The sequence below is a fragment of the Salvelinus fontinalis genome, chromosome 31 (genome assembly GCF_029448725.1).
Source record: "Salvelinus fontinalis isolate EN_2023a chromosome 31, ASM2944872v1, whole genome shotgun sequence".
Classification (NCBI taxonomy): domain Eukaryota; kingdom Metazoa; phylum Chordata; class Actinopteri; order Salmoniformes; family Salmonidae; genus Salvelinus; species Salvelinus fontinalis.
In genome coordinates, this window is record NC_074695.1 from 1270082 (window position 1) to 1295340 (window position 25259).

Sequence of the window (25259 nt, forward strand, 5' to 3'; positions counted from 1 at the left end):
AGGCAGACAGACAGACAGACATATAGGCAGGCAGGCAGACAGACAGACAGACAGACAGACAGACAGACAGACAGGCAGGCAGGCAGGCAGCAGGCAGACAGACAGACAGACAGACAGACAGACAGACAGACAGACAGACAGACAGACAGACCGGGGAAGGGGAGAAAAGAGGAAGAGGGAAAATTGGGAGAAGAGAGAGGGAGAGAATGTGTTAGGTGTGGCAGTTTGTCTATGTGTGCATGTGTTGGCTGAGTTTGTGTGTGTCTGTGTGTCTGTGTGTGTGTGTGTGTGTGTGTGTGTGTGTGTGCATGTGTTGGCTGAGTTTGTGTGTGTCTGTGTGTCTGTGTGTGTGTGTGTGTGTATGCGTGTGTGTACAGTTGAAGTCGGAAGTTTACATACACCTTAGCTAAATACATTTAAACTCAGTTTTTTACAATTCCTGACATTTAATCATAGTAAAAATTCCCTGTCTAAGGTCAGTTAGGATCACCACTTTATTTTTAGAATGTGAAATGTCAGAATAATAGTAGAGAGAATGATTTATTTCAGCTTTTATTTCTTTCATCACATTCCCAGTGGGTCAGAAGTTTACATACACGCAATTAGTATTTGGTAGCATTGCTTTTAAATTGTTTAACTTGGATCAAACGTTTTGGGTAGCCTTCCACAAGCTTCCCACAATAAATTGGGTGAATTTTGGCCCATTGCTCCTGATAGAGCAGGTGTAACTGAGTCGGGTTTGTAGGCCTCCTTGCTCGCACACGCTTTTTCAGTTCTGCCCACAAATTTTCTATAGGATTGAGGTCAGGGCTTTGTGATGGCCAATCCAGTACCTTGACATTGTTGTCCTTTAAGCCATTTTGCCACAACTTTGGAAGTATTGCTTGGGGTCATTGTCCATTTGGAAGACCCATTTGCGACCAAGCTTTAACTTCCTGACTGATGTCTTGAGATGTTGCTTCAATATGTCCACATAATTTCCCTCCCTCATGATGCCATCTATTTTGTGAAATGCACCAGTCCCTCCTGCAGCAAAGCACCCCCACAACATGATGCTGCCACCCCCGTGCTTCACGGTTGGGATGGTGTTCTTCGGCTTGCAAGCCTCACCCTTTTTCCTCCAAACATAACGATGGTCATTATGGCCAAACAGTTCTATTTTTGTTTCATCAGACCAGAGGACATTTCTCCAAAAAGTACGATCTTTGTCTCCCATGTGCAGTTGCAAACTGTAGTCTGGATTTTTAATGGTGGTTTTGGAGCAGTGGCTTCTTCCTTGCTGAGTGGCCCTTCAGGTTATGTCGATATAGCACTCGTTTTACTGTGGATATAGATACTTTTGTACCCGTTTCCTCCAGCATCTTCACAAGGTCCCTTGCTGTTGTTCTGGGATTGATTTGCACTTTTCGCACCAAAGTACGTTCATCTCTAGGAGACAGAACGCGTCTCCTTCCTGAGCGGTATGACGGCTGCATGGTCCCATGGTGTTTATACTTGCGTACTATTGTTTGTACAGATGAATGTGGTACCTTCAGGCGTTTGGAAATTGCTCCCAAGGATGAACCAGACTTGTGGAGGTCTACAATTGTTTTTCTGAGGTCTTGGCTGATTTCTTTTGATTTTCCCATGATGTCAAGTAAAAAGGCACTGAGTTTGAAGGTAGACCTTGAAATACATCCAGAGGTACACCTCCAATTGACTCAAATGATGTCAATTAGCCTATCAGAAGCTTCTAAAGCCATGACATAATTTTCTGGAATTTTCCAAGCTGTTTAAAGGCACAGTCAACTTAGTGTATGTAAACTTCTGACCCACTGGAATTGTGATACAGTGAATTATAAGTGAAATAATCTGTCTGTAAACAATTGTTGGAAAAATTATTAGTAGATGTCCTAACCGACTTTCCAAAACTATAGTTTGTTAACAAGACATTTGTGGAGTGTTTGAAAAACGAGTTTTAATGACTTGTAAACTTCCAACTGGCAGAATCCTTTTTTAGCCGATCTCCTACGAATTCCCACCCTCTGGCCCATTTTTCTCTGCCTTATTTTCACGCAAACGACGGGGATCTGGGCCTTTTCCTGGGAGAGCGGTATGTCATTCACTTCTGTCACGTTCCTGACCCGTTTTCTCTTGTTTTGTATGTGTTTATTGGTCAGGGCGTGAGCTGGGTGGGCATTTCTATGTGTGGTGTTTCTATGTTGGGTTAAAGGGTTGCCTGGTATGGCTCTCAATTAGAGGCAGGTGTTTTGCATTTCCTCTGATTGAGAGTCATATTAAGGTAGGTTGTTCTCACTGTTTGTTTGTGGGTGGTTTTCTCCTGTGTCTTTCGTGTCTGTGTATGTGCACCACACGGGACTGTTTTGGCTGTTCGTTCGTTTGATGTAGTCTGTTCCTGTCCGTGAGTTCTGCGTGTAGTTATGTAAGTTCCATGTTCAGGTTTCGTCTACGTCGTTTTCTTATTTTGTAATTTTCCAAGTGTTTTCGTGTTCGTGTTCGTCTTTCAATAAATTACATTATGTCATCATACCTTGCTGCGTATTGGTCCTCCGATCCTTCTCTCCTCTCCTCGTCCGAGGAGGAGGAAGACGACAGCCGTAACAACTTCAGGCTCGTTGGACTCGTTAAATTGAAAAAAATGATTCTGCCAGATCGTGGTGAATAATCGCTGTTCTGATGTCCAGAAGTTATTTTTGGTCATAAGAGACGGTAGCGGCAACATTATGTATGAAATAAGTTACAGACAACGCAAAGAAACGAACGAAAAAACACAATTGGATTGGAACACGTAAAATGTCAGCCTTCTTCTCCGGCGCCGTGTGTGTGTGTGTGTGTGTGTGTGTGTATGTGTGTGTGTGTGTGTGTATGTGTGTGTGTGTGTGTGTGTGTGTGTGTGTGTGTGTGTGTGTGTGTGTGTGTGTGTGTGTGTGTGTGTGTGTGTGTGTGTGTGTATAAGACAGCAGTGCTTACAGGGGGCTGTACTTCCTCTTCTTGGGGTCCGGTGGCTCTGTAGACGGCCCTCCTTTGTCTTTCCCCTCCCCCGCCCCCTCCCCTATACCCCCCTCTTGCTGTGACCTCCGCTGCTCCAGGTTTTGCTGAGGGAGGAGATGAAGAGGTTAAAGGTTAGTCAGAGGTCAAAGGTTCAATGTTCCAGAAAGCTGGATCAATGAGCCTCCTAACAAAAGTGACGAGGTTTAACTGACTGTGGACATCAACAACTAAGGAAACAGAAACAGCAGCTTTCTTAATCAACTAGAAAATACCTCGAGTCATAGGGTTGATTTAATAATCCTGTTTGTCCGGAATACCCCACTCGGATAGGGGTCACGGGGTTAAACTGAAGGCTAAAGGTCACGGCAGATTAACAGTCAAGATAAAGGTCACGGGGTTAAACTGAAGGCTAAAGGTCACGGCAGATTAACAGTCAAGATAAAGGTCACGGGGTTAAACTGAAGGCTAAAGGTCACGGGGTTAAACTGAAGGCTAAAGGTCACGGCAGATTAACAGTCAAGATAAAGTGGGACGGCCTCCTGGGTGGAGCAGTGGTCTAAGGCACTGCATCGCAGTGCTAGCTGTGCCACCAGAGATTCTGGGTTCGAGTCCAGGCTCTGTCGTAGTCGTCTGCGACCGGGAGGCCCATGGGGCGGCGCACAATTGGCCCAGCGTCGTCCGGGTTAGGGGAGGGTTTGGCCGGTAGGGATGTCCTTGCCCCATCGCGCTCTAGCGACTCGTTGTGGCGGGCCGGGCTGCAGTGCACGCTGACACGGTCGCCAGGTGTACTGTGTTTCCTCCGACACGTTGGTACGCCTGGCTTCCGGGTTAAGCTTGCGTTGTGTCAAGAAGCAGTGCGGCTCGGTTGGGTCGTGTTTCGGAGAACGCACGGCTCTCGACCTTCGCCTCTCCAGAGTCCGTACGAGAGTTGCAGCGACGAGACAAGACTGTAACTACCAATTGGATGCCACAAAATTGGGGAGAAAAAGGGATAAAAAAAAAGTTCAAGTAGGACGGCTGTGGAACTCCTATGGATCACCTGTGGATCACCTGTGGATCACCTGTGGATCACCTGTGGATCACCTCCTTTCACATCAAAGACACAGCTTCACCGTAACGACTTCAGTTTAGGCATTATATGGAAGTCAACCCCCACTTTGGAAAATGTCTTATTACATAGTTATTAGTAAAAGATTACATTGTGGCTTCATGTCTGTGTTATGTTACTCCGTAGGCATGTTATAAGCACCTTGTGTAGCTCAGAGAGCTGTTGGTGTCGTATCAGAGCCTCCTTGCTGGGGAACTGTCTCCTACACAGCAGACAGGCTAGCTTAGCCCAGTCTGTCATCCTCTCATCCTTCTCTCCTCCCTCCTCTCCCTCGCTGTCCGTCTCGCCGCTGTAGGCCGGAACCAAACCCTGCACCTGAGGAGGGGAGCGCTACGGTGGGAGAAGAAAACGGTGAAGTGAGAGACAGAAGAGAAAGAAAAAGAGGGGAGGCAGTGTGTTCTACCTGTCTCAATGGGAAGTAGAGCAGCGTGGTCTACCTGTCTCAATGGGGTGGGAAGTAGAGCAGTGTGGTCTACCTGTCTCAATGGGGTGGGAAGTAGAGCAGCGTGGTCTACCTGTCTCAATGGGAAGTAGAGCAGTGTGGTCTACCTGTCTCAATGGGGTGGGAAGTAGAGCAGCGTGGTTTACCTGTCTCAATGGGAAGTAGAGCAGCGTGGTCTACCTGTCTAAATGGGAAGTAGAGCAGCGTGGTCTACCTGTCTCAATGGGAAGTAGAGCAGCGTGGTCTACCTGTCTCAATGGGGTGGGAAGTAGAGCAGGGTGGTCTACCTGTCTCAATGGGGTGGGAAGTAGAGCAGCGTGGTCTACCTGTCTCAATGGGAAGTAGAGCAGCGTGGTCTACCTGTCTCAATGGGAAGTAGAGCAGCGTGGTCTACCTGTCTCAATGGGGTGGGAAGTAGAGCAGCGTGGTCTACCTGTCTCAATGGGAAGTAGAGCAGCGTGGTCTACCTGTCTCAATGGGAAGTAGAGCAGCGTGGTCTACCTGTCTCAATGGGAAGTAGAGCAGCGTGGTCTACCTGTCTCAATGGGAAGTAGAGCAGCGTGGTCTACCTGTCTAAATGGGAAGTAGAGCAGCGTGGTCTACCTGTCTCAATGGGAAGTAGAGCAGTGTGGTCTACCTGTCTCAATGGGAAGTAGAGCAGTGTGGTCTACCTGTCTCAATGGGAAGTAGAGCAGCGTGGTCTACCTGTCTCAATGGGGTGGGAAGTAGAGCAGTGTGGTCTACCTGTCTCAATGGGGTGGGAAGTAGAGCAGTGTGGTCTACCTGTCTCAATGGGGTGGGAAGTAGAGCAGCGTGGTCTACCTGTCTCAATGGGGTGAGAAGTAGAGCAGCGTGGTCTACCTGTCTCAATGGGGTGGGAAGTAGAGCAGTGTGGTCTACCTGTCTCAATGGGGTGAGAAGTAGAGCAGCGTGGTCTACCTGTCTCAATGGGGTGGGAAGTAGAGCAGTGTGGTCTACCTGTCTCAATGGGGTGGGAAGTAGAGCAGTGTGGTCTACCTGTCTCAATGGGGTGGGAAGTAGAGCAGCGTGGTCTACCTGTCTCAATGGGAAGTAGAGCAGCGTGGTCTACCTGTCTCAATGGGGTGGGAAGTAGAGCAGGGTGGTCTACCTGTCTCAATGGGGTGGGAAGTAGAGCAGCGTGGTCTACCTGTCTCAATGGGGTGGGAAGTAGAGCAGGGTGGTCTACCTGTCTCAATGGGGTGGGAAGTAGAGCAGCGTGGTCTACCTGTCTCAATGGGGTGGGAAGTAGAGCAGGGTGGTCTACCTGTCTCAATGGGAAGTAGAGCAGCGTGGTCTACCTGTCTCAATGGGAAGTAGAGCAGCGTGGTCTACCTGTCTCAATGGGGTTGGAAGTAGAGCAGTGTGGTCTACCTGTCTCAATGGGGTGGGAAGTAGAGCAGCGTGGTCTACCTGTCTCAATGGGGTGGGAAGTAGAGCAGCGTGGTCTACCTGTCTCAATGGGAAGTAGAGCAGTGTGGTCTACCTGTCTCAATGGGAAGTAGAGCAGCGTGGTCTACCTGTCTCAATGGGGTGGGAAGTAGAGCAGCGTGGTCTACCTGTCTCAATGGGAAGTAGAGCAGGGTGGTCTACCTGTCTCAATGGGGTGGGAAGTAGAGCAGGGTGGTCTACCTGTCTCAATGGGAAGTAGAGCAGCGTGGTCTACCTGTCTCAATGGGAAGTAGAGCAGTGTGGTCTACCTGTCTCAATGGGAAGTAGAGCAGCGTGGTCTACCTGTCTCAATGGGGTGGGAAGTAAAGCAGTGTGGTCTACCTGTCTCAATGGGGTGGGAAGTAGAGCAGGGTGGTCTACCTGTCTCAATGGGGTGGGAAGTAGAGCAGGGTGGTCTACCTGTCTCAATGGGGTGGGAAGTAGAGCAGCGTGGTCTACCTGTCTCAATGGGGTGGGAAGTAGAGCGGTGTGGTCTACCTGTCTCAATGGGGTGGGAAGTAGAGCAGTGTGGTCTACCTGTCTCAATGGGAAGTAGAGCAGCGTGGTCTACCTGTCTCAATGGGAAGTAGAGCAGTGTGGTCTACCTGTCTCAATGGGGTGGGAAGTAGAGCAGTGTGGTCTACCTGTCTCAATGGGAAGTAGAGCAGCGTGGTCTACCTGTCTCAATGGGAAGTAGAGCAGTGTGGTCTACCTGTCTCAATGGGAAGTAGAGCAGTGTGGTCTACCTGTCTCAATGGGGTGGGAAGTAGAGCAGCGTGGTCTACCTGTCTCAATGGGGTGGGAAGTAGAGCAGTGTGGTCTACCTGTCTCAATGGGAAGTAGAGCAGTGTGGTCTACCTGTCTCAATGGGGTGGGAAGTAGAGCAGCGTGGTCTACCTGTCTCAATGGGGTGGGAAGTAGAGCAGTGTGGTCTACCTGTCTCAATGGGGTGGGAAGTAGAGCAGTGTGGTCTACCTGTCTCAATGGGAAGTAGAGCAGGGTGGTCTACCTGTCTCAATGGGGTGGGAAGTAGAGCAGTGTGGTCTACCTGTCTCAATGGGAAGTAGAGCAGCGTGGTCTACCTGTCTCAATGGGGTGGGAAGTAGAGCAGCGTGGTCTACCTGTCTCAATGGGAAGTAGAGCAGTGTGGTCTACCTGTCTCAATGGGGTGGGAAGTAGAGCAGTGTGGTCTACCTGTCTCAATGGGGTGGGAAGTAGAGCAGTGTATTCTACCTGTCTCAATGGGGTGGGAAGTAGAGCAGTGTGGTCTACCTGTCTCAATGGGGTGGGAAGTAGAGCAGTGTGGTCTACCTGTCTCAATGGGGTGGGAAGTAGAGCAGTGTGGTCTACCTGTCTCAATGGGAAGTAGAGCAGGGTGGTCTACCTGTCTCAATGGGGTGGGAAGTAGAGCAGGGTGGTCTACCTGTCTCAATGGGAAGTAGAGCAGTGTGGTCTACCTGTCTCAATGGGAAGTAGAGCAGTGTGGTCTACCTGTCTCAATGGGAAGTAGAGCAGCGTGGTCTACCTGTCTCAATGGGGTGGGAAGTAGAGCAGCGTGGTCTACCTGTCTCAATGGGAAGTAGAGCAGTGTGGTCTACCTGTCTCAATGGGGTGGGAAGTAGAGCAGTGTGGTCTACCTGTCTCAATGGGGTGGGAAGTAGAGCAGTGTATTCTACCTGTCTCAATGGGGTGGGAAGTAGAGCAGTGTGGTCTACCTGTCTCAATGGGGTGGGAAGTAGAGCAGCGTGGTCTACCTGTCTCAATGGGAAGTAGAGCAGGGTGGTCTACCTGTCTCAATGGGAAGTAGAGCAGTGTGGTCTACCTGTCTCAATGGGAAGTAGAGCAGGGTGGTCTACCTGTCTCAATGGGGTGGGAAGTAGAGCAGGGTGGTCTACCTGTCTCAATGGGAAGTAGAGCAGCGTGGTCTACCTGTCTCAATGGGAAGTAGAGCAGGGTGGTCTACCTGTCTCAATGGGAAGTAGAGCAGGGTGGTCTACCTGTCTCAATGGGGTGGGAAGTAGAGCAGCGTGGTCTACCTGTCTCAATGGGAAGTAGAGCAGTGTGGTCTACCTGTCTCAATGGGGTGGGAAGTAGAGCAGCGTGGTCTACCTGTCTCAATGGGAAGTAGAGCAGCGTGGTCTACCTGTCTCAATGGGAAGTAGAGCAGCGTGGTCTACCTGTCTCAATGGGAAGTAGAGCAGGGTGGTCTACCTGTCTCAATGGGAAGTAGAGCAGCGTGGTCTACCTGTCTCAATGGGAAGTAGAGCAGTGTGGTCTACCTGTCTCAATGGGAAGTAGAGCAGTGTGGTCTACCTGTCTCAATGGGGTGGGAAGTAGAGCAGCGTGGCCTACCTGTCTCAATGGGAAGTAGAGCAGCGTGGTCTACCTGTCTCAATGGGAAGTAGAGCAGGGTGGTCTACCTGTCTCAATGGGGTGGGAAGTAGAGCAGCGTGGTCTACCTGTCTCAATGGGAAGTAGAGCAGCGTGGTCTACCTGTCTCAATGGGAAGTAGAGCAGTGTGGTCTACCTGTCTCAATGGGAAGTAGAGCAGCGTGGTCTACCTGTCTCAATGGGGTGGGAAGTAGAGCAGTGTGGTCTACCTGTCTCAATGGGAAGTAGAGCAGCGTGGTCTACCTGTCTCAATGGGGTGGGAAGTAGAGCAGGGTGGTCTACCTGTCTCAATGGGGTAGGAAGTAGAGCAGTGTGGTCTACCTGTCTCAATGGGGTAGGAAGTAGAGCAGCGTGGTCTACCTGTCTCAATGGGGTGGGAAGTAGAGCAGGGTGGTCTACCTGTCTCAATGGGAAGTAGAGCAGGGTGGTCTACCTGTCTCAATGGGAAGTAGAGCAGGGTGGTCTACCTGTCTCAATGGGGTGGGAAGTAGAGCAGGGTGGTCTACCTGTCTCAATGGGGTGGGAAGTAGAGCAGGGTGGTCTACCTGTCTCAATGGGAAGTAGAGCAGCGTGGTCTACCTGTCTCAATGGGAAGTAGAGCAGTGTGGTCTACCTGTCTCAATGGGAAGTAGAGCAGTGTGGTCTACCTGTCTCAATGGGAAGTAGAGCAGTGTGGTCTACCTGTCTCAATGGGAAGTAGAGCAGTGTGGTCTACCTGTCTCAATGGGAAGTAGAGCAGTGTGGTCTACCTGTCTCAATGGGAAGTAGAGCAGTGTGGTCTACCTGTCTCAATGGGAAGTAGAGCAGTGTGGTCTACCTGTCTCAATGGGAAGTAGAGCAGTGTGGTCTACCTGTCTCAATGGGGTTGGGAAGTAGAGCAGCGTGGTCTACCTGTCTCAATGGGAAGTAGAGCAGTGTGGTCTACCTGTCTCAATGGGAAGTAGAGCAGGGTGGTCTACCTGTCTCAATGGGAAGTAGAGCAGCGTGGTCTACCTGTCTCAATGGGGTGGGAAGTAGAGCAGCGTGGTCTACCTGTCTCAATGGGGTGGGAAGTAGAGCAGGGTGGTCTACCTGTCTCAATGGGGTGGGAAGTAGAGCAGTGTGTTCTACCTGTCTCAATGGGAAGTAGAGCAGCGTGGTCTACCTGTCTCAATGGGGTGGGAAGTAGAGCAGGGTGGTCTACCTGTCTCAATGGGGTGGGAAGTAGAGCAGGGTGGTCTACCTGTCTCAATGGGAAGTAGAGCAGCGTGGTCTACCTGTCTCAATGGGAAGTAGAGCAGCGTGGTCTACCTGTCTCAATGGGGTGGGAAGTAGAGCAGTGTGGTCTACCTGTCTCAATGGGAAGTAGAGCAGTGTGGTCTACCTGTCTCAATGGGGTGGGAAGTAGAGCAGCGTGGTCTACCTGTCTCAATGGGGTGGGAAGTAGAGCAGTGTGGTCTACCTGTCTCAATGGGAAGTAGAGCAGCGTGGTCTACCTGTCTCAATGGGGTGAGAAGTAGAGCAGTGTGGTCTACCTGTCTCAATGGGGTGGGAAGTAGAGCAGTGTGTTCTACCTGTCTCAATGGGGTGGGAAGTAGAGCAGTGTGGTCTACCTGTCTCAATGGGGTGGGAAGTAGAGCAGTGTGGTCTACCTGTCTCAATGGGGTTGGAAGTAGAGCAGTGTGGTCTACCTGTCTCAATGGGAAGTAGAGCAGTGTGGTCTACCTGTCTCAATGGGGTGGGAAGTAGAGCAGTGTGTTCTACCTGTCTCAATGGGGTGGGAAGTAGAGCAGCGTGGTCTACCTGTCTCAATGGGAAGTAGAGCAGGGTGGTCTACCTGTCTCAATGGGAAGTAGAGCAGCGTGGTCTACCTGTCTCAATGGGGTGGGAAGTAGAGCAGTGTGGTCTACCTGTCTCAATGGGAAGTAGAGCAGTGTGGTCTACCTGTCTCAATGGGAAGTAGAGCAGTGTGTTCTACCTGTCTCAATGGGGTGGGAAGTAGAGCAGCGTGGTCTACCTGTCTCAATGGGAAGTAGAGCAGCGTGGTCTACCTGTCTCAATGGGGTGAGAAGTAGAGCAGGGTGGTCTACCTGTCTCAATGGGAAGTAGAGCAGTGTGGTCTACCTGTCTCAATGGGGTGGGAAGTAGAGCAGTGTGGTCTACCTGTCTCAATGGGAAGTACAGCAGCGTGGTCTACCTGTCTCAATGGGAAGTAGAGCAGTGTGGTCTACCTGTCTCAATGGGAAGTAGAGCAGCGTGGTCTACCTGTCTCAATGGGAAGTAGAGCAGCGTGGTCTACCTGTCTCAATGGGAAGTAGAGCAGGGTGGTCTACCTGTCTCAATGGGGTGGGAAGTAGAGCAGCGTGGTCTACCTGTCTCAATGGGGTGGGAAGTAGAGCAGTGTGGTCTACCTGTCTCAATGGGGTGGGAAGTAGAGCAGCGTGGTCTACCTGTCTCAATGGGGTGGGAAGTAGAGCAGTGTGGTCTACCTGTCTCAATGGGGTGGGAAGTAGAGCAGCGTGGTCTACCTGTCTCAATGGGAAGTAGAGCAGTGTGGTCTACCTGTCTCAATGGGAAGTAGAGCAGTGTGGTCTACCTGTCTCAATGGGAAGTAGAGCAGCGTGGTCTACCTGTCTCAATGGGGTGGGAAGTAGAGCAGCGTGGTCTACCTGTCTCAATGGGAAGTAGAGCAGGGTGGTCTACCTGTCTCAATGGGGTGGGAAGTAGAGCAGGGTGGTCTACCTGTCTCAATGGGAAGTAGAGCAGCGTGGTCTACCTGTCTCAATGGGAAGTAGAGCAGTGTGGTCTACCTGTCTCAATGGGAAGTAGAGCAGCGTGGTCTACCTGTCTCAATGGGGTGGGAAGTAAAGCAGTGTGGTCTACCTGTCTCAATGGGGTGGGAAGTAGAGCAGGGTGGTCTACCTGTCTCAATGGGGTGGGAAGTAGAGCAGGGTGGTCTACCTGTCTCAATGGGGTGGGAAGTAGAGCAGCGTGGTCTACCTGTCTCAATGGGGTGGGAAGTAGAGCGGTGTGGTCTACCTGTCTCAATGGGGTGGGAAGTAGAGCAGTGTGGTCTACCTGTCTCAATGGGAAGTAGAGCAGCGTGGTCTACCTGTCTCAATGGGAAGTAGAGCAGTGTGGTCTACCTGTCTCAATGGGGTGGGAAGTAGAGCAGCGTGGTCTACCTGTCTCAATGGGGTGGGAAGTAGAGCAGTGTGGTCTACCTGTCTCAATGGGAAGTAGAGCAGTGTGGTCTACCTGTCTCAATGGGGTGGGAAGTAGAGCAGCGTGGTCTACCTGTCTCAATGGGGTGGGAAGTAGAGCAGTGTGGTCTACCTGTCTCAATGGGGTGGGAAGTAGAGCAGTGTGGTCTACCTGTCTCAATGGGAAGTAGAGCAGGGTGGTCTACCTGTCTCAATGGGGTGGGAAGTAGAGCAGTGTGGTCTACCTGTCTCAATGGGAAGTAGAGCAGCGTGGTCTACCTGTCTCAATGGGGTGGGAAGTAGAGCAGCGTGGTCTACCTGTCTCAATGGGAAGTAGAGCAGTGTGGTCTACCTGTCTCAATGGGGTGGGAAGTAGAGCAGTGTGGTCTACCTGTCTCAATGGGGTGGGAAGTAGAGCAGTGTGGTCTACCTGTCTCAATGGGGTGGGAAGTAGAGCAGTGTGGTCTACCTGTCTCAATGGGGTGGGAAGTAGAGCAGTGTGGTCTACCTGTCTCAATGGGGTGGGAAGTAGAGCAGCGTGGTCTACCTGTCTCAATGGGAAGTAGAGCAGGGTGGTCTACCTGTCTCAATGGGGTGGGAAGTAGAGCAGGGTGGTCTACCTGTCTCAATGGGAAGTAGAGCAGCGTGGTCTACCTGTCTCAATGGGAAGTAGAGCAGGGTGGTCTACCTGTCTCAATGGGAAGTAGAGCAGTGTGGTCTACCTGTCTCAATGGGAAGTAGAGCAGGGTGGTCTACCTGTCTCAATGGGGTGGGAAGTAGAGCAGGGTGGTCTACCTGTCTCAATGGGAAGTAGAGCAGCGTGGTCTACCTGTCTCAATGGGAAGTAGAGCAGGGTGGTCTACCTGTCTCAATGGGAAGTAGAGCAGGGTGGTCTACCTGTCTCAATGGGGTGGGAAGTAGAGCAGCGTGGTCTACCTGTCTCAATGGGAAGTAGAGCAGTGTGGTCTACCTGTCTCAATGGGGTGGGAAGTAGAGCAGCGTGGTCTACCTGTCTCAATGGGAAGTAGAGCAGCGTGGTCTACCTGTCTCAATGGGAAGTAGAGCAGCGTGGTCTACCTGTCTCAATGGGAAGTAGAGCAGGGTGGTCTACCTGTCTCAATGGGAAGTAGAGCAGCGTGGTCTACCTGTCTCAATGGGAAGTAGAGCAGTGTGGTCTACCTGTCTCAATGGGAAGTAGAGCAGTGTGGTCTACCTGTCTCAATGGGGTGGGAAGTAGAGCAGCGTGGCCTACCTGTGTCAATGGGAAGTAGAGCAGCGTGGTCTACCTGTCTCAATGGGAAGTAGAGCAGGGTGGTCTACCTGTCTCAATGGGGTGGGAAGTAGAGCAGCGTGGTCTACCTGTCTCAATGGGAAGTAGAGCAGCGTGGTCTACCTGTCTCAATGGGAAGTAGAGCAGTGTGGTCTACCTGTCTCAATGGGAAGTAGAGCAGCGTGGTCTACCTGTCTCAATGGGGTGGGAAGTAGAGCAGTGTGGTCTACCTGTCTCAATGGGAAGTAGAGCAGCGTGGGTCTACCTGTCTCAATGGGGTGGGAAGTAGAGCAGGGTGGTCTACCTGTCTCAATGGGGTAGGAAGTAGAGCAGTGTGGTCTACCTGTCTCAATGGGGTAGGAAGTAGAGCAGCGTGGTCTACCTGTCTCAATGGGGTGGGAAGTAGAGCAGGGTGGTCTACCTGTCTCAATGGGAAGTAGAGCAGGGTGGTCTACCTGTCTCAATGGGAAGTAGAGCAGGGTGGTCTACCTGTCTCAATGGGGTGGGAAGTAGAGCAGGGTGGTCTACCTGTCTCAATGGGGTGGGAAGTAGAGCAGGGTGGTCTACCTGTCTCAATGGGAAGTAGAGCAGCGTGGTCTACCTGTCTCAATGGGAAGTAGAGCAGTGTGGTCTACCTGTCTCAATGGGAAGTAGAGCAGTGTGGTCTACCTGTCTCAATGGGAAGTAGAGCAGTGTGGTCTACCTGTCTCAATGGGAAGTAGAGCAGTGTGGTCTACCTGTCTCAATGGGAAGTAGAGCAGTGTGGTCTACCTGTCTCAATGGGAAGTAGAGCAGTGTGGTCTACCTGTCTCAATGGGAAGTAGAGCAGTGTGGTCTACCTGTCTCAATGGGAAGTAGAGCAGTGTGGTCTACCTGTCTCAATGGGGTTGGGAAGTAGAGCAGCGTGGTCTACCTGTCTCAATGGGAAGTAGAGCAGTGTGGTCTACCTGTCTCAATGGGAAGTAGAGCAGGGTGGTCTACCTGTCTCAATGGGAAGTAGAGCAGCGTGGTCTACCTGTCTCAATGGGGTGGGAAGTAGAGCAGCGTGGTCTACCTGTCTCAATGGGGTGGGAAGTAGAGCAGGGTGGTCTACCTGTCTCAATGGGGTGGGAAGTAGAGCAGTGTGTTCTACCTGTCTCAATGGGAAGTAGAGCAGCGTGGTCTACCTGTCTCAATGGGGTGGGAAGTAGAGCAGGGTGGTCTACCTGTCTCAATGGGGTGGGAAGTAGAGCAGGGTGGTCTACCTGTCTCAATGGGAAGTAGAGCAGCGTGGTCTACCTGTCTCAATGGGAAGTAGAGCAGCGTGGTCTACCTGTCTCAATGGGGTGGGAAGTAGAGCAGTGTGGTCTACCTGTCTCAATGGGAAGTAGAGCAGTGTGGTCTACCTGTCTCAATGGGGTGGGAAGTAGAGCAGCGTGGTCTACCTGTCTCAATGGGGTGGGAAGTAGAGCAGTGTGGTCTACCTGTCTCAATGGGAAGTAGAGCAGCGTGGTCTACCTGTCTCAATGGGGTGAGAAGTAGAGCAGTGTGGTCTACCTGTCTCAATGGGGTGGGAAGTAGAGCAGTGTGTTCTACCTGTCTCAATGGGGTGGGAAGTAGAGCAGTGTGGTCTACCTGTCTCAATGGGGTGGGAAGTAGAGCAGTGTGGTCTACCTGTCTCAATGGGGTTGGAAGTAGAGCAGTGTGGTCTACCTGTCTCAATGGGAAGTAGAGCAGTGTGGTCTACCTGTCTCAATGGGGTGGGAAGTAGAGCAGTGTGTTCTACCTGTCTCAATGGGGTGGGAAGTAGAGCAGCGTGGTCTACCTGTCTCAATGGGAAGTAGAGCAGGGTGGTCTACCTGTCTCAATGGGAAGTAGAGCAGCGTGGTCTACCTGTCTCAATGGGGTGGGAAGTAGAGCAGTGTGGTCTACCTGTCTCAATGGGAAGTAGAGCAGTGTGGTCTACCTGTCTCAATGGGAAGTAGAGCAGTGTGTTCTACCTGTCTCAATGGGGTGGGAAGTAGAGCAGCGTGGTCTACCTGTCTCAATGGGAAGTAGAGCAGCGTGGTCTACCTGTCTCAATGGGGTGAGAAGTAGAGCAGGGTGGTCTACCTGTCTCAATGGGAAGTAGAGCAGTGTGGTCTACCTGTCTCAATGGGGTGGGAAGTAGAGCAGTGTGGTCTACCTGTCTCAATGGGAAGTACAGCAGCGTGGTCTACCTGTCTCAATGGGAAGTAGAGCAGTGTGGTCTACCTGTCTCAATGGGAAGTAGAGCAGCGTGGTCTACCTGTCTCAATGGGAAGTAGAGCAGCGTGGTCTACCTGTCTCAATGGGAAGTAGAGCAGGGTGGTCTACCTGTCTCAATGGGGTGGGAAGTAGAGCAGCGTGGTCTACCTGTCTCAATGGGGTGGGAAGTAGAGCAGCGTGGTCTACCTGTCTCAATGGGAAGTAGAGCAGTGTGGTCTACCTGTCTCAATGGGAAGTAGAGCAGGGTGGTCTACCTGTCTCAATGGGAAGTAGAGCAGCGTGGTCTACCTGTCTCAATGGGAAGTAGAGCAGCGTGGTCTACCTGTCTCAATGGGAAGTAGAGCAGCGTGGTCTACCTGTCTCAATGGGGTGGGAAGAAGAGCAGTGTGGTCTACCTGTCTCAATGGGGTGGGAAGTAGAGCAGCGTGGTCTACCTGTCTCAATGGGGTGGGAAGTAGAGCAGTGTGGTCTACCTGTCTCAATGGGGTGGGAAGTAGAGCAGCGTGGTCTACCTGTCTCAATGGGGTGGGAAGTAGAGCAGCGTGGTCTACCTGTCTCAATGGGGTGGGAAGTAGAGCAGCGTGGTCTACCTGTCTCAATGGGAAGTAGAGCAGGGTGGTCTACCTGTCTCAATGGGAAGTAGAGCAGCGTGGTCTACCTGTCTCAATGGGAAGTAGAGCAGCGTGGTCTACCTGTCTCAATGGGAAGTAGAGCAGCGTGGTCTACCTGTCTCAATGGGAAGTAGAGCAGCGTGGTCTACCTGTCTCAATGGGGTGGGAAGTAGAGCAGTGTGGTCTACCTGTCTCAATGGGAAGTAGAGCAGTGTGGTCTACCTGTCTCAATGGGAAGTAGAGCAGTGTGTTCTACCTGTCTCAATGGGGTGGGAAGTAGAGCAGGGTGGTCTACCTGTCTCAATGGGAAGTAGAGCAGCGTGGTCTACCTGTCTCAATGGGAAGTAGAGCAGTGTGGTCTACCTGTCTCAATGGGAAGTAGAGCAGCGTGGTCTACCTGTCTCAATGGGAAGTAGAGCAGCGTGGTCTACCTGTTTCAATGGGAAGTAGAGCAGCGTGGTCTACCTGTCTCAATGGGGTGGGAAGTAGAGCAGCGTGATCTACCTGTCTCAATGGGGTGAGAAGTAGAGCAGGGTGGTCTACCTGTCTCAATGGGAAGTAGAGCAGTGTGGTCTACCTGTCTCAATGGGGTGGGAAGTAGAGCAGCGTGGTCTACCTGTCTCAATGGGGTAAGAAGTAGAGCAGGGTGGTCTACCTGTCTCAATGGGAAGTAGAGCAGTGTGGTCTACCTGTCTCAATGGGGTGGGAAGTAGAGCAGTGTGGTCTACCTGTCTCAATGGGAAGTACAGCAGCGTGGTCTACCTGTCTCAATGGGAAGTAGAGCAGTGTGGTCTACCTGTCTCAATGGGAAGTAGAGCAGCGTGGTCTACCTGTCTCAATGGGGTGAGAAGTAGAGCAGTGTGGTCTACCTGTCTCAATGGGAAGTAGAGCAGCGTGGTCTACCTGTCTCAATGGGAAGTAGAGCAGCGTGGTCTACCTGTCTCAATGGGAAGTAGAGCAGGGTGGTCTACCTGTCTCAATGGGGTGGGAAGTAGAGCAGCGTGGTCTACCTGTCTCAATGGGAAGTAGAGCAGCGTGGTCTACCTGTCTCAATGGGAAGTAGAGCAGCGTGGTCTACCTGTCTCAATGGGGTGGGAAGTAGAGCAGCGTGGTCTACCTGTCTCAATGGGGTGGGAAGTAGAGCAGCGTGGTCTACCTGTCTCAATGGGAAGTAGAGCAGTGTGGTCTACCTGTCTCAATGGGAAGTAGAGCAGGGTGGTCTACCTGTCTCAATGGGAAGTAGAGCAGCGTGGTCTACCTGTCTCAATGGGAAGTAGAGCAGCGTGGTCTACCTGTCTAAATGGGAAGTAGAGCAGTGAGGTCTACCTGTCTCAATGGGAAGTAGAGCAGCGTGGTCTACCTGTCTCAATGGGGTGGGAAGTAGAGCAGTGTGGTCTACCTGTCTCAATGGGGTGGGAAGTAGAGCAGCGTGGTCTACCTGTCTCAATGGGGTAAGAAGTAGAGCAGTGTGGTCTACCTGTCTCAATGGGGTGGGAAGTAGAGCAGCGTGGTCTACCTGTCTCAATGGGGTGGGAAGTAGAGCAGTGTGGTCTACCTGTCTCAATGGGGTGGGAAGTAGAGCAGCGTGGTCTACCTGTCTCAATGGGGTGGGAAGTAGAGCAGCGTGGTCTACCTGTCTCAATGGGAAGTAGAGCAGCGTGGTCTACCTGTCTCAATGGGGTGGGAAGTAGAGCAGTGTGGTCTACCTGTCTCAATGGGGTTGGAAGTAGAGCAGTGTGGTCTACCTGTCTCAATGGGAAGTAGAGCAGGGTGGTCTACCTGTCTCAATGGGGTGGGAAGTAGAGCAGGGTGGTCTACCTGTCTCAATGGGGTAGGAAGTAGAGCAGCGTGGTCTACCTGTCTCAATGGGGTGGGAAGTAGAGCAGCGTGGTCTACCTGTCTCAATGGGAAGTAGAGCAGGGTGGTCTACCTGTCTCAATGGGGTGGGAAGTAGAGCAGTGTGGTCTACCTGTCTCAATGGGGTGGGAAGTAGAGCAGCGTGGTCTACCTGTCTCAATGGGAAGTAGAGCAGCGTGGTCTACCTGTCTCAATGGGAAGTAGAGCAGTGTGGTCTACCTGTCTCAATGGGGTGGGAAGTAGAGCAGTGTGGTCTACCTGTCTCAATGGGGTGGGAAGTAGAGCAGTGTGGTCTACCTGTCTCAATGGGGTGGGAAGTAGAGCAGTGTGGTCTACCTGTCTCAATGGGGTGGGAAGTAGAGCAGTGTGGTCTACCTGTCTCAATGGGGTGGGAAGTAGAGCAGTGTGGTCTACCTGTCTCAATGGGAAGTAGAGCAGTGTGGTCTACCTGTCTCAATGGGGTGGGAAGTAGAGCAGGGTGGTCTACCTGTCTCAATGGGAAGTAGAGCAGCGTGGTCTACCTGTCTCAATGGGAAGTAGAGCAGGGTGGTCTACCTGTCTCAATGGGAAGTAGAGCAGCGTGGTCTACCTGTCTCAATGGGAAGTAGAGCAGTGTGGTCTACCTGTCTCAATGGGAAGTAGAGCAGTGTGGTCTACCTGTCTCAATGGGGTGGGAAGTAGAGCAGCGTGGTCTACCTGTCTCAATGGGAAGTAGAGCAGCGTGGTCTACCTGTCTCAATGGGAAGTAGAGCAGGGTGGTCTACCTGTCTCAATGGGGTGGGAAGTAGAGCAGCGTGGTCTACCTGTCTCAATGGGAAGTAGAGCAGTGTGGTCTACCTGTCTCAATGGGGTAGGAAGTAGAGCAGCGTGGTCTACCTGTCTCAATGGGAAGTAGAGCAGCGTGGTCTACCTGTCTCAATGGGAAGTAGAGCAGTGTGGTCTACCTGTCTCAATGGGAAGTAGAGCAGCGTGGTCTACCTGTCTCAATGGGAAGTAGAGCAGGGTGGTCTACCTGTCTCAATGGGAAGTAGAGCAGCGTGGTCTACCTGTCTCAATGGGAAGTAGAGCAGTGTGGTCTACCTGTCTCAATGGGAAGTAGAGCAGTGTGGTCTACCTGTCTCAATGGGAAGTAGAGCAGTGTGGTCTACCTGTCTCAATGGGAAGTAGAGCAGTGTGGTCTACCTGTCTCAATGGGAAGTAGAGCAGTGTGGTCTACCTGTCTCAATGGGAAGTAGAGCAGTGTGGTCTACCTGTCTCAATGGGAAGTAGAGCAGTGTGGTCTACCTGTCTCAATGGGGTTGGGAAGTAGAGCAGCGTGGTCTACCTGTCTCAATGGGGTGGGAAGTAGAGCAGTGTGGTCTACCTGTCTCAATGGGAAGTAGAGCAGGGTGGTCTACCTGTCTCAATGGGAAGTAGAGCAGCGTGGTCTACCTGTCTCAATGGGAAGTAGAGCAGGGTGGTCTACCTGTCTCAATGGGGTGGGAAGTAGAGCAGCGTGGTCTACCTGTCTCAATGGGGTGGGAAGTAGAGCAGGGTGGTCTACCTGTCTCAATGGGGTGGGAAGTAGAGCAGCGTGGTCTACCTGTCTCAATGGGGTGGGAAGTAGAGCAGCGTGGTCTACCTGTCTCAATGGGGTGGGAAGTAGAGCAGGGTGGTCTACCTGTCTCAATGGGGTGGGAAGTAGAGCAGTGTGTTCTACCTGTCTCAATGGGAAGTAGAGCAGCGTGGTCTACCTGTCTCAATGGGGTGGGAAGTAGAGCAGTGTGGTCTACCTGTCTCAATGGGAAGTAGAGCAGTGTGGTCTACCTGTCTCAATGGGAAGTAGAGCAGTGTGGTCTACCTCTCTCAATGGGAAGTAGAGCAGTGTGGTCTACCTGTCTCAATGGGAAGTAGAGCAGCGTGGTCTACCTGTCTCAATGGGGTGGGAAGTAGAGCAGTGTGGTCTACCTGTCTCAATGGGAAGTAGAGCAGCGTGGTCTACCTGTCTCAATGGGGTGGGAAGTAGAGCAGTGTGTTCTACCTGTCTCAATGGGGTGGGAAGTAGAGCAGTGTGGTCTACCTGTCTCAATGGGGTGGGAAGTAGAGCAGTGTGGTCTACCTGTCTCAATGGGGTTGGAAGTAGAGCAGTGTGGTCTACCTGTCTCAATGGGAAGTAGAGCAGTGTGGTCTACCTGTCTCAATGGGGTGGGAAGTAGAGCAGTGTGTTCTACCTGTCTCAATGGGGTGGGAAGTAGAGCAGCGTGGTCTACCTGTCTCAATGGGAAGTAGAGCAGGGTGGTCTACCTGTCTCAATGGGAAGTAGAGCAGCGTGGTCTACCTGTCTCAATGGGGTGGGAAGTAGAGCAGTGTGGTCTACCTGTCTCAATGGGAAGTAGAGCAGTGTGGTCTACCTGTCTCAATGGGAAGTAGAGCAGTGTGTTCTACCTGTCTCAATGGGAAGTAGAGCAGCGTGGTCTACCTGTCTCAATGGGGTGGGAAGTAGAGCAGTGTGGTCTACCTGTCTCAATGGGGTGGGAAGTAGAGCAGGGTGGTCTACCTGTCTCAATGGGAAGTAGAGCAGCGTGGTCTACCTGTCTCAATGGGAAGTAGAGCAGTGTGGTCTACCTGTCTCAATGGGAAGTAGAGCAGCGTGGTCTACCTGTCTCAATGGGAAGTAGAGCAGCGTGGTCTACCTGTTTCAATGGGAAGTAGAGCAGCGTGGTCTACCTGTCTCAATGGGAAGTAGAGCAGTGTGGTCTACCTGTCTCAATGGGGTGGGAAGTAGAGCAGTGTGGTCTACCTGTCTCAATGGGGTGGGAAGTAGAGCAGCGTGGTCTACCTGTCTCAATGGGAAGTAGAGCAGCGTGGTCTACCTGTCTCAATGGGAAGTAGAGCAGTGTGGTCTACCTGTCTCAATGGGAAGTAGAGCAGCGTGGTCTACCTGTCTCAATGGGGTGAGAAGTAGAGCAGTGTGGTCTACCTGTCTCAATGGGAAGTAGAGCAGCGTGGTCTACCTGTCTCAATGGGGTGGGAAGTAGAGCAGCGTGGTCTACCTGTCTCAATGGGAAGTAGAGCAGGGTGGTCTACCTGTCTCAATGGGGTGGGAAGTAGAGCAGCGTGGTCTACCTGTCTCAATGGGAAGTAGAGCAGCGTGGTCTACCTGTCTCAATGGGAAGTAGAGCAGCGTGGTCTACCTGTCTCAATGGGGTGGGAAGTAGAGCAGTGTGGTCTACCTGTCTCAATGGGAAGTAGAGCAGGGTGGTCTACCTGTCTCAATGGGGTGGGAAGTAGAGCAGCGTGGTCTACCTGTCTCAATGGGGTGGGAAGTAGAGCAGCGTGGTCTACCTGTCTCAATGGGAAGTAGAGCAGCGTGGTCTACCTGTCTCAATGGGGTGGGAAGTAGAGCAGCGTGGTCTACCTGTCTCAATGGGGTGGGAAGTAGAGCAGCGTGGTCTACCTGTCTCAATGGGAAGTAGAGCAGTGTGGTCTACCTGTCTCAATGGGAAGTAGAGCAGGGTGGTCTACCTGTCTCAATGGGAAGTAGAGCAGCGTGGTCTACCTGTCTCAATGGGAAGTAGAGCAGCGTGGTCTACCTGTCTCAATGGGGTGGGAAGTAGAGCAGTGTGGTCTACCTGTCTCAATGGGGTGGGAAGTAGAGCAGCGTGGTCTACCTGTCTCAATGGGGTGGGAAGTAGAGCAGTGTGGTCTATCTGTCTCAATGGGGTGGGAAGTAGAGCAGCGTGGTCTACCTGTCTCAATGGGGTGGGAAGTAGAGCAGCGTGGTCTACCTGTCTCAATGGGGTGGGAAGTAGAGCAGCGTGGTCTACCTGTCTCAATGGGAAGTAGAGCAGCGTGGTCTACCTGTCTCAATGGGGTGGGAAGTAGAGCAGTGTGGTCTACCTGTCTCAATGGGGTTGGAAGTAGAGCAGTGTGGTCTACCTGTCTCAATGGGAAGTAGAGCAGGGTGGTCTACCTGTCTCAATGGGGTGGGAAGTAGAGCAGGGTGGTCTACCTGTCTCAATGGGGTAGGAAGTAGAGCAGCGTGGTCTACCTGTCTCAATGGGGTGGGAAGTAGAGCAGCGTGGTCTAACTGTCTCAATGGGAAGTAGAGCAGGGTGGTCTACCTGTCTCAATGGGGTGGGAAGTAGAGCAGTGTGGTCTACCTGTCTCAATGGGGTGGGAAGTAGAGCAGCGTGGTCTACCTGTCTCAATGGGAAGTAGAGCAGCGTGGTCTACCTGTCTCAATGGGAAGTAGAGCAGTGTGGTCTACCTGTCTCAATGGGGTGGGAAGTAGAGCAGTGTGGTCTACCTGTCTCAATGGGGTGGGAAGTAGAGCAGTGTGGTCTACCTGTCTCAATGGGGTGGGAAGTAGAGCAGTGTGGTCTACCTGTCTCAATGGGGTGGGAAGTAGAGCAGTGTGGTCTACCTGTCTCAATGGGGTGGGAAGTAGAGCAGTGTGGTCTACCTGTCTCAATGGGAAGTAGAGCAGTGTGGTCTACCTGTCTCAATGGGGTGGGAAGTAGAGCAGGGTGGTCTACCTGTCTCAATGGGAAGTAGAGCAGCGTGGTCTACCTGTCTCAATGGGAAGTAGAGCAGGGTGGTCTACCTGTCTCAATGGGAAGTAGAGCAGCGTGGTCTACCTGTCTCAATGGGAAGTAGAGCAGTGTGGTCTACCTGTCTCAATGGGAAGTAGAGCAGTGTGGTCTACCTGTCTCAATGGGGTGGGAAGTAGAGCAGCGTGGTCTACCTGTCTCAATGGGAAGTAGAGCAGCGTGGTCTACCTGTCTCAATGGGAAGTAGAGCAGGGTGGTCTACCTGTCTCAATGGGGTGGGAAGTAGAGCAGCGTGGTCTACCTGTCTCAATGGGAAGTAGAGCAGCGTGGTCTACCTGTCTCAATGGGGTAGGAAGTAGAGCAGGGTGGTCTACCTGTCTCAATGGGAAGTAGAGCAGCGTGGTCTACCTGTCTCAATGGGGTAGGAAGTAGAGCAGCGTGGTCTACCTGTCTCAATGGGAAGTAGAGCAGCGTGGTCTACCTGTCTCAATGGGAAGTAGAGCAGTGTGGTCTACCTGTCTCAATGGGAAGTAGAGCAGCGTGGTCTACCTGTCTCAATGGGAAGTAGAGCAGCGTGGTCTACCTGTCTCAATGGGAAGTAGAGCAGTGTGGTCTACCTGTCTCAATGTGAAGTAGAGCAGCGTGGTCTACCTGTCTCAATGGGAAGTAGAGCAGTGTGGTCTACCTGTCTCAATGGGAAGTAGAGCAGTGTGGTCTACCTGTCTCAATGGGAAGTAGAGCAGTGTGGTCTACCTGTCTCAATGGGAAGTAGAGCAGTGTGGTCTACCTGTCTCAATGGGAAGTAGAGCAGTGTGGTCTACCTGTCTCAATGGGAAGTAGAGCAGTGTGGTCTACCTGTCTCAATGGGGTTGGGAAGTAGAGCAGCGTGGTCTACCTGTCTCAATAGGAAGTAGAGCAGTGTGGTCTACCTGTCTCAATGGGGTTGGGAAGTAGAGCAGCGTGGTCTACCTGTCTCAATGGGGTGGGAAGTAGAGCAGTGTGGTCTACCTGTCTCAATGGGAAGTAGAGCAGGGTGGTCTACCTGTCTCAATGGGAAGTAGAGCAGCGTGGTCTACCTGTCTCAATGGGAAGTAGAGCAGGGTGGTCTACCTGTCTCAATGGGGTGGGAAGTAGAGCAGCGTGGTCTACCTGTCTCAATGGGGTGGGAAGTAGAGCAGGGTGGTCTACCTGTCTCAATGGGGTGGGAAGTAGAGCAGCGTGGTCTACCTGTCTCAATGGGGTGGGAAGTAGAGCAGCGTGGTCTACCTGTCTCAATGGGGTGGGAAGTAGAGCAGGGTGGTCTACCTGTCTCAATGGGGTGGGAAGTAGAGCAGTGTGTTCTACCTGTCTCAATGGGAAGTAGAGCAGCGTGGTCTACCTGTCTCAATGGGGTGGGAAGTAGAGCAGTGTGGTCTACCTGTCTCAATGGGAAGTAGAGCAGCGTGGTCTACCTCTCTCAATGGGAAGTAGAGCAGCGTGGTCTACCTGTCTCAATGGGAAGTAGAGCAGCGTGGTCTACCTGTCTCAATGGGGTGGGAAGTAGAGCAGTGTGGTCTACCTGTCTCAATGGGAAGTAGAGCAGTGTGGTCTACCTGTCTCAATGGGGTGGGAAGTAGAGCAGCGTGGTCTACCTGTCTCAATGGGGTGGGAAGTAGAGCAGTGTGGTCTACCTGTCTCAATGGGAAGTAGAGCAGCGTGGTCTACCTGTCTCAATGGGAAGTAGAGCAGCGTGGTCTACCTGTCTCAATGGGGTGGGAAGTAGAGCAGTGTGTTCTACCTGTCTCAATGGGGTGGGAAGTAGAGCAGTGTGGTCTACCTGTCTCAATGGGGTGGGAAGTAGAGCAGTGTGGTCTACCTGTCTCAATGGGGTTGGAAGTAGAGCAGTGTGGTCTACCTGTCTCAATGGGAAGTAGAGCAGTGTGGTCTACCTGTCTCAATGGGGTGGGAAGTAGAGCAGTGTGTTCTACCTGTCTCAATGGGGTGGGAAGTAGAGCAGCGTGGTCTACCTGTCTCAATGGGAAGTAGAGCAGGGTGGTCTACCTGTCTCAATGGGAAGTAGAGCAGCGTGGTCTACCTGTCTCAATGGGGTGGGAAGTAGAGCAGTGTGGTCTACCTGTCTCAATGGGAAGTAGAGCAGTGTGGTCTACCTGTCTCAATGGGAAGTAGAGCAGTGTGTTCTACCTGTCTCAATGGGGTGGGAAGTAGAGCAGGGTGGTCTACCTGTCTCAATGGGAAGTAGAGCAGCGTGGTCTACCTGTCTCAATGGGAAGTAGAGCAGTGTGGTCTACCTGTCTCAATGGGAAGTAGAGCAGCGTGGTCTACCTGTCTCAATGGGAAGTAGAGCAGCGTGGTCTACCTGTCTCAATGGGGTGAGAAGTAGAGCAGTGTGGTCTACCTGTCTCAATGGGAAGTAGAGCAGCGTGGTCTACCTGTCTCAATGGGAAGTAGAGCAGCGTGGTCTACCTGTCTCAATGGGAAGTAGAGCAGGGTGGTCTACCTGTCTCAATGGGGTGGGAAGTAGAGCAGTGTGGTCTACCTGTCTCAATGGGGTGGGAAGTAGAGCAGCGTGGTCTACCTGTCTCAATGGGAAGTAGAGCAGCGTGGTCTACCTGTCTCAATGGGGTGGGAAGTAGAGCAGTGTGGTCTACCTGTCTCAATGGGGTGGGAAGTAGAGCAGCGTGGTCTACCTGTCTCAATGGGGTTGGGAAGTAGAGCAGCGTGGTCTACCTGTCTCAATGGGGGTGGGAAGTAGAGCAGTGTGGTCTACCTGTCTCAATGGGGTTGGGAAGTAGAGCAGCGTGGTCTACCTGTCTCAATGGGAAGTAGAGCAGCGTGGTCTACCTGTCTCAATGGGGTGGGAAGTAGAGCAGTGTGGTCTACCTGTCTCAATGGGGTGGGAAGTAGAGCAGCGTGGTCTACCTGTCTCAATGGGGTGGGAAGTAGAGCAGTGTGGTCTACCTGTCTCAATGGGGTGGGAAGTAGAGCAGCGTGGTCTACCTGTCTCATTGGGGTGGGAAGTAGAGCAGCGTGGTCTACCTGTCTCAATGGGGTGGGAAGTAGAGCAGCGTGGTCTACCTGTCTCAATGGGGTGGGAAGTAGAGCAGGGTGGTCTACCTGTCTCAATGGGGTGGGAAGTAGAGCAGTGTGTTCTACCTGTCTCAATGGGAAGTAGAGCAGCGTGGTCTACCTGTCTCAATGGG

The 25259-nt window shown here is 52.1% G+C and overlaps 1 protein-coding gene across 1 annotated transcript in view; it reads right to left on the reverse strand.

The window, feature by feature from the left end:
* Window positions 1-25259, reverse strand: part of LOC129829403 (RNA-binding protein 10-like) — a 164548-nt gene that overhangs the window by 4458 nt on the left and 134831 nt on the right. Inside the window, exons 20-21 of the mRNA XM_055891084.1 lie at window positions 4241-4429; window positions 2971-3095 (exon numbers count right to left, since the gene is read on the reverse strand). Coding sequence (XP_055747059.1) covers window positions 2971-3095; window positions 4241-4429 — 314 coding nt within the window. The remainder of the gene's footprint in view (window positions 1-2970; window positions 3096-4240; window positions 4430-25259) is intronic.